Source organism: Volvox carteri (genome assembly GCF_000143455.1).
Source record: "Volvox carteri f. nagariensis unplaced genomic scaffold VOLCAscaffold_32, whole genome shotgun sequence".
NCBI lineage: Eukaryota > Viridiplantae > Chlorophyta > Chlorophyceae > Chlamydomonadales > Volvocaceae > Volvox > Volvox carteri.
In genome coordinates, this window is record NW_003307575.1 from 1,062,560 (window position 1) to 1,073,638 (window position 11,079).

Here is an 11,079-nt window from a genome sequence, read left to right on the forward strand (position 1 = left end):
TTGACGACTGAAGCAGCCGAAGCTTGTACGATCGTCGCAACTGTCGTACACTCAATGGGTGGTGCAGGTGCTGTGGTTATACGACGCCAGGCTACAAGACGCGCCTAAATTCGTACTGATGCTGCGGCGCTCTCCACTGCAGCCGTTGGTGGCTGCGGCGGCCGCAGCGGCGGCCGAGGCGGCGGTGGCGCTGCGGCCAGACATTGCGGCGAGGTACGGCTGAATACGGCGTGTTGCGATGGCGGGGTCGGTGGCGGCGGCATTGCCGTCAGTGGTTGGCGACGGCGGCGAGAACAAATCGTGTGCCAGGCTATGAGGTACGACAGCCCCGACGTCGGTGACGTCGCTGCCGCCACCGCTAGGGCCGTCAGGTCTCGCCGCAGCCGCCGCCGCCGCCGCCGCTGCCGCTGCCGCTCGGGCAGGGCTCCTTGGCGAGCACAGGATTGGCGCCGAACTGCGCCCAAAGACCATCGCCATCGGCGCGGCAGCGGCTGCGTCGTCGCCGCCGGCTAGCGCAGGTGCCGGCTGGCCCACGCCACGTCCGCCACACGACAGCTGCCTGCCGGCGGTGGCGGCAGCACCGCCGCCGACAGTGCAAGTCGATGACAAGGAGGAAGTGCGCACCAGGGAGGGACAGCCGCCGCCGCCGCCGCCGCCGCCGCCAAAAGCCGATGTACGGCGCTTGTCTGACGTCATCACCTCCAGCACGTGTCTCGGAAAGACTTCTTCAAGGATGCGGTGCTGTACGGCGGGTGGTGGCGACCCCAGCAGCAGTTGCTAACGTACGGCGGCGGTGCACCTCGGTATGCGCGAGCTCCTCTCCCGCCGTCGCTAGACTGGTCGTAGCACCGCTCGACGCAGAGAATCCTCGGAGGCCGCCGCCGCCATTACCGCATGAAGCTGGCATGCTCGTCACGCTGGCGCTTAGGACTCACCGCGCCGCGGTCGTTGGCGGCGCCGCTGCCGCTGCCGTACTAGCTACCAGGGGCGACACAAACTTGGGACCCGACAACTGATCCGCGAGGGACGCATCCAAGCCGCGGGGGCTGCAGCACTGATGGCCGTCAGCGCTGCCGTACGACCACCCGCCGCCGCCGCCAGCGAAAGCAGTAGTAGGCCCCAGGCCTAGAAGGCCCTGAGACGCCGCTGACGCCGCAATCCGCGCGGCACGGTAGCTACCGTCCAGGGCGTACTCCGTCTGCGCCAGGCTGTTTGATCTGTGAATGCGTGTACGGCGGGAGTTGGCCCAGTACGACAGCTGAGCTGAAGAAGGGCTGTGGATCAGGCCCAAAGGACCAAACAGTCCTGCACTGCCGCCGCCGCCGCCGCCAGCTGCGCCGCTACCGACGGACGCCGAAGTGGATAGCTGCCTTGACGGCATCGTCAACGGAGAGCTGCCGTACAGCGACGTTCCAGCTTGGGCTGGGAATGTCTGGTCGGCGTTCCAGCTGGCACGTTGCGCCAGAAGCGTCGCCACGCTGACGGCGGCGGCGCTTCCGCTGCCGCAAACGCTGCCGCCGCAGCTTGCCTCCGCCTCCAGTACCGACGGCAGAGGACGGCTTGAGCTCGCAACGCTGCGAAAGGTGGGTGCCGAGACGTTGCGCGGCAGCTTCATAACGGGTTTGCCGCGGCTGCCGCTGTTGTTGCAGCCGCCACCGCTACTGCCGCCGGCTGTGGCTGCAGTAGCTCGCGGCGGCGGCGGCCCTGTAATAGTGGCCACCACGTCAGGAGAGAGTGAACCGGCGGCGCTGGCGTTGCACTCAGCCGGCGGCGCCTGTGGCGATGGCAGGCTGGCGGACGGCAGATGCGATACCCAGCCGAATCCCCAGGAGCCCCCGCCGCCGCCGCCACCGCTGTCGCCGCTGCCACAGCCAGCGGCGGCCGCGGTAACGACAGCTGTGCTCCTCTCCCCCACCCCTCGTCCAGAGCCGACAGGTACAGCAACCGCCGCCGCCGAGGCGCACGTAGCTGTAGCCGCCGTCGCGCCGCCACCGACCCGCGAGCCCGTGCCGCTCCCGTGCCGCTGCAGCTGCTGTGGCAGCAAGCCCACGACGTCCGTATCGGCAGCGGCGCCGCCACCGACTCCACCGCTGCCACCGCCGCCGTACAAAAGCCCCTGGCTCCATGGCATGCTTTCGGGGACGACGGCAGCGGTGGCGTCGGCGGCCGCACTGAGGGCGCGTTGGCCGGCGCATGGTGACGTGGACGTGGCGGTGATGCTGGCGGCGTCCCGCAGGCCCCGGAGATCTAGGTGTGACGGCATGCAAACGAGACCGCTCCACGTCTTGCCGGCTCGTACGGCATCCCACAAACTGTCCAGCGCTGGCGGGTCGTACGCAAAGATCCGATGTAGCACGTGATCTGGATCCATCAGACCCAAACCAGGCGCTGCTGGCAGCCCGACGGCATTTCCCAAATAGGCAACAGACCTGAGGACGTGGAAGCGGAGGCGGCGCGGGTTTGACATGAACGTCGTTTGTGAAACACGCACACGCACACGAACGTCGTACGCACACACGCCACCCATTCGCACGGTATTTCCCCGAACGTTTTCTACGACGGTCATCCCGCCCAGCACAACACTTCATGTCGCTCTCCAATCACGAGCTTTCCTTGTAAACTTGATGCTTCTCCACCAGCTGGTCAAAAGTGGTGAAAAGGTCGTTGAGGTAACCAATACTACTTTTCAGCTATGCCCAGCTGGATGTCGTCAGGGATATCGTCGTTAACTGCCATGGCGTAGCAGCCTGGGCCTATGCAGTGGCGGTTGAGAGGGATGAAGAGTTGGCGGCATCGCTATAGGAGCAAACAGGACCAAACAAGACGTTCTCCCCACGCACTCTGCACAACGAACAGCGCGACTGGCCGCAGCTATGCGTGTGCTGGGACGTCAGCGACCCGTTCCATTTCTGGGCTCCGGGCCCGCTTCTACGTAGATGCTACTCCTAGTACCGTATTAAGCGTATAGGATGCACCACAACTCAGGCTGCCCGGAGAAAAATACACGGAGAACGGAGCTGCGCAGCGACGCTGCCGGTATCGTTGCTGTAAGGTTGGGCTGATTACAGTTTCAAATTTAAACATATACCGTAGAGGCAAGGAGGTGCATAAATGAAGAATACCGTCACGAATTTAGCTATTGGAAGAGGTCCGAGGCGATTGTTGCAGTTGGGGGTTGACTGTCGTACCAGAAAACCTGCCGAGGTTGTCCCTCAGCCCGGGGAGTACATTGGATTTCCGGGTGCGTATTGTGCAGCACGTAGAAATTACTTTAATTGGTGGGTGGCGGATGCTTTTGGGGCTTCTCCCCGCGTCGAAAAGGCATGATCAAATTGCAATAGCCGATAGGTTCAGGTTCGCAGGGAGTCGGGGTTACGTTCTGCGCTTCCTAAGCCCAGGCTTACATGTGTTTGAATTGATGCCTGTTGGGCTGATGCGTGTAACACATGCAACTAAAACCGAAGCCAGGACTCAGAACCATGCCAAAACTCAAATGCCCGAAATTAGCTTCATATCAACAGTTAGATATTTTCATTCTAGACACGTATATTATTGCTTTATACGGCTCGGAGCTGGATAGCTCAGGCTTTTGTGGGTTTGACTGTAATGCACCTAGGTCGTCCAGGCGCCTTCGACGGTTGAAGTTGGAGTTGTCCGTCTCTTGTCTTCCCAGAATGCATGAGCTATGAAATGTTTTGATTGCATTAAGGATCAGGCAATTGGATAGCAGCACCAGGAAGACTACATCGCAAAGTTTGTCCTCACAATTGCTTCTGTTTGCCCGCTTACAGGCAGAAACTGGAAGATCTGCGTGATGAATGCTGTGAGCAGGACGACAATTACATCTACCTTTCAGCGTGCGATGTTCCGTGTCTCGTCCGTGTCTCGTCCCATGTTAGGGCTCGGTGACATGGAGCGACGGGGAGATGACATGCTGGGCCTAGGCGTTCAAAGCAAACAGGTTAAGCAGGAACTGATGATTTCGACAACCTTTAGTGTGGGCTTTGATGGGGTACGTAGGCGTTGCGTCCAGTGCCGTTGCGTGCTGTACTGCACTTCACAGTGCAGTTCGTCGTACCCTGTGCAGCGCCTGGTGTATTGTCCGGTGCCATGTTGGATGTTTCCTTGCTATCGTGTTCGGCTGGCGGCTGGCAGCAGAAGCGGCAGCAGCAGCAGCGACAGTGATCGTTACAAGGCAAAGCAAACACCTGTAGGAATGCGTGAGCTATTATGGATAAGATTTTATGCATGTCTTTTCGCTCGTGAACCCAAACAAGACGGCCTCATGAACCACCTCATCGTACCTTGCTGATTATTCCTTCCCCTCCGCCCATCCTCCTGCCCCGTCCTCCCGCCTGCCTCTGGTGCGTCCTTATGGCTGCGCGGCGGCCGTATATCAACACCAATGCCGAGGGCGCAACGATTGGGCGCTACACGAGCTGCAGTCCTTGCATGAGCCCCTGGATTTCAAGATACCTCGCGCTTTGCGGTTGGTCGTACTGTTTAGGGTTTTCAGTTCCGCATTTTGTTGGGAGCGTGCAATCATGTCTGCCTGGCGGTCTGCTGCGACAGCAGCAGTAGCAGCAAAGCAGTAGCAAAGCAAACGATATCATCCCCTCCCGCCCCGCCCCACCTGTTCCCCGAACCGCGTACCCTCCTTTTGACCGGCGGCGCTTGGCGGAATCTACGGTGCAAGCACCCTCCAGATGATACATGCGGTAAGTCGGCGATATGGATCCGTGCCGTATCGTGGCGTGTACTACATGTTTTGTATCGCCGTGCCGATTGTGTTTTCCTGCGCCGCGTATCGCGTGATTATGCAGTCGTACTTGGCTGGCGGTTGGTGGCAGCAGCAGCAACAGCAGGAGCAACAGTAGCAGAGCGCAGCGGAGCAGACCCCTTAAGGAAAGGTGTCCAGCCCTAAAACAAAGTCCGGATTAGCGTTGCTAGCCACCATCCAAGCATGATTGCTGTGTATCTCAGTATGTGCCTGTGTTTAATGACCTCGTTGTGGGAAACGCTGCCCGTCGCGGTAATGGACGCCGCGCTATCGCTCCACAACGACGCCTTCTGCCTGGCGCAACTGCTGCCACGGTACCGCGGATATGTGTAATGTAATGTAATGTTACAGAGTGGGAAGCTTCTGGGCCGCTTTATCACATTGTCAGTTCTAGATCATTTACCGCGGATATGAATGCCACACGGTACGGTGCGGTTCCTTACAGTAACGTACGGTGCGGTACGGGTGCAAGGGTTTTAAATAAAACCTGCAGTATCACGTCGTAAAACACAGGATTCCGGAAGTGGTCTCCCTGGTAGTAGTAGGCCTGATGTGGTCTCTCTCGCTTCCCTGCGCGGGACGGTGCACTGTCTGTCACCAGGAAGCAGTTTTTCCGCAGGAGGGCGGGTGGTGCATAGGAGGCGAGATAGAGAAGGATAGGAGCGGTTGAAAGCGCCAAGGCCTCGCCGGTGTCCGTATTTAGTAGTCCCTTAGGTGGAGCTGCCAAGAGCGCACCACTCGCCAGCCCCACCTCCGCGTCCGTTGTTCGTGTCGCTATTTGCGCGAAGCGGGACTTTGCAATGCAGGGCCCGACCACCGCATGCTCGCCTGATGCTCGTACGGTGGGTTTCTACCCGCTCAGGTTATGGGCTCGCGGACGGGTAAAGGAGGTAAGTGCGCTGTTTCTAGGAAATGGGACGTTCTCTGACGCGCTTGTGTTTTCCCTTTATCGTTCTTCCCTAGGTGGCAGAGGCGCCTGGCTCCGCTGTCTTCTTCCCGATGCTCGTGTTGGTGCTGCTGTGGCGGCGGCGGCACCCCGTCCTGGTGCTGAGGGGGGCTGAGCACTTCACTATTACGAGTGTCAGTATGTGCGTTGATTTGAGTTGAGGGATGTTTCCAGCAGATTACCAATCTGTTTCGGCTGTACGGGCGATTAACTGGTCGGTTGCTATCGGTTGTGGTGTCGTGACTCTTCCGTGTGCCGTAGTTTGTGGAGCATCATCCTATTGTGTTTTTCATGTCGCGGTACGGTACGAGGATTAGTGATAACTGCACAGTGGGCTTTGGCCGGAGGCTGGCGGCACAGCAACAGCAGCAGCAGCACTGTGTCGTACCGTCGAGGTATATTGCGCGCTTGATTTGCTATGAGCCGGTAATAGACACATCACACGCTGACGTGTCCACACACACACGCGCCCTCCCCACTTGTTTCTCACTGTATGTCCGCATGGACCTGCGGCTGCAATCAACATGATGGTCCTGCTGCTGCTGCTGCTGCTGCTACTGCCAGAGTTGAGATCCTTCAAGAGCTGCGATTACTGGCGGGTGCCTGAGGCAAATTTCTTGCGAATCTGTGTATGGCAAGGAGCAGAGGTGCGGTTGGGCCAGAGGTGAAGCCAGTGCGGCGGCGGTGGTCGTGGAACTGGTGGCGGTGGATGGCGCGATGGACATGGATAGGGTGTCTATATTTTAGATTCGACCCCACCGTGATCGAGGCTACAGCCGAGCTCGCGACTAAAGCTTCACCTTGTCAACACCTCTCTATTCTCTCGTTTTTATCCAATAGATATGTCTAGCAGAAGATAAGGAGAAACTGCAGTAGCAGCAAAGTGCGGTTGTCCGATACGCGCTGGATGAGAAGCGGCGCCAGGCCGCGTGCCGTTGGTGTGTAAGTATTTCAACAGACAGTTCGTAGCGCCCGCGTGCGCTTTGGTCGTCAAGCCCTGCACCCGCGTCGGCTCCCTTGTTGTGTGCCCGCACTTCGGTATCTTACCGTTAGATTGCCACCCTTTATCTATGACGCGGCAATTGTCATTTTAGGAGCTGATGAACTGGAAAATTCGGACTGGAAAATTCACCGGCAAAATTGAAAATAAACACAGGAAGGCAGGATCTGCCAGGTAGCGGCTGCAGGGTGAAGATATGACCCCCCTGTCCCACACATCATACATACACTCTCTTGTACTTGGATGTGTCGGACCGTCTGTCTTGCAGCCACCCTGTGGACCACTATCAGGCTACCGCAGCTCGGTCGGCATCATGAAGGCAGCTGCTGATTACATATTGTTGTCACTTGGTGTTGGGATGACAGCACAGTGATGGAGCTGATCATGAACTTGTTGGAGCAAGGGATGGATGGCAACAAGTGATAGGGAACGGAAATGTGGCGGGAAGGGGCTAACAGGCGAGGGTGAACGGGAGGGATATAGGGTGGTAGGGAGCTGGGCGGTGCACGATCTCGCTGCTCACAGCAGTGCTGGGTGACAATGATGGTGCATCGATGGATGACCTCGAAAGAAGAAGCTACGGATGGCTTAGCCCTGTCAAAGGAAAGCCCCCCATGATAGTTCCATGGCGCCCTTGTTCGGGCCGCAGTTCCTTTTGTGAGCAAACGTGGCTTAAAGCACCTTAGATACTCAAGAAGAACTTCAAGAACCATAACGCTGTATCAATAGCTCTTGGCACTTCCGCCATGGGCAGATTACGTCAATCGCCCGCTGTGCGACATAAGCAAAAATGAAGCAACGGCCTTCATGATAACTTGACCTGTTGTTTGCAAGGGCTTGCACTTAGGGATCTTGCTTCCGGGGACGTAACCAGGTGCAGCGGAACGGAGGTGAACGTGATAATGCAGTGACATACAGCTATAATATATAAAACTTTAGTAGGCTAACTGTAGACAACGTGAGTTCGCTGAGCTGCACCTTACCAACACGCACACCTGAATTTGCAGCTGTTGCGCCGTACAGCCTAGCTGGCCTCTGACAAAAGGCACCTCCCACAGCACTTCCAGCTCCTTTAGCAAATGTGAACAACGTCCGATATATGATTGCTTGATTTCACCCAACGCATGAGCCCCTCATTTTTGGCCTGTTCCACCTCTGTTGCGTCCGTAAAAGCTGCTAGTTTCCTACATATGACCAGCGAATGAGGAAGCCTGAACAGCTGCGCGGCGCCCTGAGAAGCTGCTGTGGACCCTGCAAACGTTTGCAAGGTACTGTTCGTTGCAAAACCTTCATGCTGTAGCCGCCGCACTTCAGTTCCATTGCTCTAATTTATTACGCGGTTAGCTCAAGCATATATTTATTGAACCCCTGCTGACGTTGCTTCAGGCACAGCGTCGCCGCTTCACGGACATCGATTTGCCTGACTCATCTGCTGAGGGCAAGGTGCGACTTGCGGCAACTCATTTTTTTGAGGTGAGATGCTTGCTTCTGAGCTTATGTATGGATCTTTGAAACATAAGGGGCTTTGTCGACGGGCTTTCGACGGGCATGTGTTTGTGCAGCGCTCTGCTGCAAGAATATGGGCGTATGCGGCGTTTGAGCGTAATCCCGACAGTTGTGCTTTAGCTGTGTAAGGAGCCTACGAAGGCTGAAAGCTAGGCGGTCTGGCAGGAAAGTACACGTCGTTAGGCGAGACCACTTCGTCCGATATCCGTGACCTTCCTCGCGACAGAGACGACTGCTCATTGGAGCTGCCCAAGACCTTCCAGATCGACCGCATTCTACCTGGCAACGAGAATCTCTGCGTACACCACATTTCAACTCTCCAAGACCCCAGTGCGATGTTGCGTCGGCGTGAAGCAAGGGCCCCCATTGTCAACGCTTCTAATCAACGCAGTCAAGCTCACATCGTCTTCCGCTGCTGGTGAGTGACGCCGGATGCACGGTCGCCCGTACATGTCGTACGTTAGTTAGAGCGCGCCTAGATTTCCGGTCGTGGGGCCGTTACGCGTCGTATCAAGGTCGGCCATCGTTCTTGGATTCTATGGGTGAAGGCGAGTTGCAAATGGATAGACGAGTTGGTGACGGAGGGGGATTTCGGTATGAAATTGTTGTACCTTGGTAAGGTGGGGCGTGTAGGGAGTACGGCATGAAGGTCTTTCCCCGTATGTTCACTGCGTGGATGCCACTTTGTGTCCGTTCGTGATGTAGTGATGTCGTACATACGTTCGGAGCAAAGTTTCTTGCTGTGGGTGTTTCGTGGCGCGGTGTTTTTCTCCTGTCGTGCCGGCAAGCAGCAACAGCGACAACGACAGCAAAAGCACAAAGGCAGCAAACTGCAAAGATAAGGTCAGCAAACTCAGATAGAAGCTGCAAAGCCGGCCGATGGTTATTGTTGCGGTCTTCAGTGGCTTGTATTTGTGCGCAATTGTATGTATGTATGTTTGTATGTTTATTTGTATGTATGTATGTAGGTAGGTAGGTATCTGTTCAAATGTGGGCGAGAATGTGCTCACGCGCGCGCGTGTGCGTGTGTAAGTGTATGTAGGTGTGTGCAAGAGGGTGTATGTGTGTGTGCATGCGCGCACGCGTATACGTATGTGTATGTGTGAGGGTGCTACTGTTTTTACTTGTGATGGAGAATTCCCAACTGCCCGCGATGTGCCCGTGTGCGTATTAGTACGTTTCTCCATATTGTGCACAACTACCCATGTCGTTTTGCTGTGCAAAGTCTGTGCTCATTGTGTCCCCTGCTAGCTGATTAACAGCGTGTGTGTGTGCGTGTGTGTGTGTATTTCCCCGCCCACCTCCCGCCCGTTCCCGCCACCGGTCTGAGTGAGCCTGGGCGAGGACTTCCAACAGGACAACACGTATCGGCGCGATGAGCACCACAGGCGTCGCCACCGCCGTACATCGCCGTCATGTTTGAGAATGTAAGTACGAGAGGGGCCTCGTTTCGTTTCCATGTCTTGCGTTTCGTTGGAATCTGTTGTGAATTCGGCCACTCCGAAACCGCCTTGTAGTGTGTATGTAACCACGTAACCCCCGCCCGAATCCCCGGATCCCCATCAGCCGTCACCGTCATGCCATTTTCATCACCGTCTCCGTCTCGCCGCCGTCGTCTCGCCATCGCGTCGCCTTCTCACCTTCGGCGAGGTCGCCGTCGCCCTAACGCCGACGGCGCCTCGCCTCGCCTTCTCGCCGTCGCCGTCTCGCCGCCGGCGTCTCGCCATCGCGTCGCCTTCTCACCTTCGGCGAGGTCGCCGTCGCCCTAACGCCGACGGCGCCTCGCCTCGCCTTCTCGCCTTCGCCGTCTCGCCGCCGTCGTCTCGCCATCGCGTCGCCTTCTCACCTTCGGCGAGGTCGCCGTCGCCCTAACGCCGACGGCGCCTCGCCTCGCCTTCTCGCCGTCGCCGTCTCGCCGCCGTCGTCTCGCCATCGCGTCGCCTTCTCACCTTCGGCGAGGTCGCCGTCGCCCTAACGCCGACGGCGCCTCGCCTCGCCTTCCCGCCGTCGCCGTCTCGCCGCCGGCGTCTCGCCATCGCGTCGCCTTCTCGCCGTCGCCGTCTCGTGCTGTCGTGCCTTCTCGCCTTCGGCGAGGTCGCCGTCGCCTGTCTCGCCGTCGCCGTTTCACCGTCACGGGTTGTCGTACCTTTGGTAAGTCTATGCTATTGTTGAATACATGCGTTGTCTGTGCTGTGCAGTTCCTGATTAATGGTGCCATATGTACGTCGTGTACCAATATGCAGTGCGTCACGTCTTGCTTGTTAGTTAGTTGTATAGCGTTGTTGGTTGTGGTGTTTTGCTGCTGTGCCGCGTGCTATGTATTTGTGCAGTCTTGTTTGTTTGCATCATAAAAGTCAATCATGTCATAAAAGTCAATCATGTAGTGATGTTGTACATACGTTCGGAGCAAAGTTTCTTGCTGTGGGTGTTTCGTGGCGCGGTGTTTTTCTCCTGTCGTGCCGGCAAGCAGCAACAGCGACAACGACAGCAAAAGCACAAAGGCAGCAAACTGCAAAGATAAGGTCAGCAAACTCAGATAGAAGCTGCAAAGCCGGCCGATGGTTATTGTTGCGGTGTTCAGTGGCTTGTATTTGTGCGCAATTGTATGTATGTATGTATGTATGTATGTATGTATGTTTGTATGTAGGTGTTCGAATGTGGGTGAGAATGTGCTCTCTCTCGCGCGCGTGTGTGTGTGTGTGTGTGTGTGTGTGTGTGTGTGTGTGTGTGTGTGTGTGTGTGTGTGTGTGTGTGTGCACGCGCATGTATACGTATGTGTGGGTATGTGTCGGGGTGCTACTGTTTTAATTGTGATGGAGAATTCGAAACTGCCCGCGATCCGCCTGG

The 11,079-nt window shown here is 57.1% G+C and overlaps 1 protein-coding gene across 1 annotated transcript in view; it reads right to left on the bottom strand.

Moving 5' to 3' along the window:
* The window catches only part of VOLCADRAFT_93601 (uncharacterized protein), a gene marked incomplete at both ends in the record, with an annotated part of 5,695 nt that extends 1,583 nt beyond the window's left edge, over positions 1 to 4,112 (bottom strand). Inside the window, 4 exons of the mRNA XM_002952852.1 lie at positions 456 to 559; positions 936 to 2,429; positions 2,684 to 2,753; positions 4,079 to 4,112. Coding sequence (XP_002952898.1) covers positions 456 to 559; positions 936 to 2,429; positions 2,684 to 2,753; positions 4,079 to 4,112 — 1,702 coding nt within the window. The remainder of the gene's footprint in view (positions 1 to 455; positions 560 to 935; positions 2,430 to 2,683; positions 2,754 to 4,078) is intronic.
* Positions 4,113 to 11,079: the final 6,967 nt, after the last annotated feature.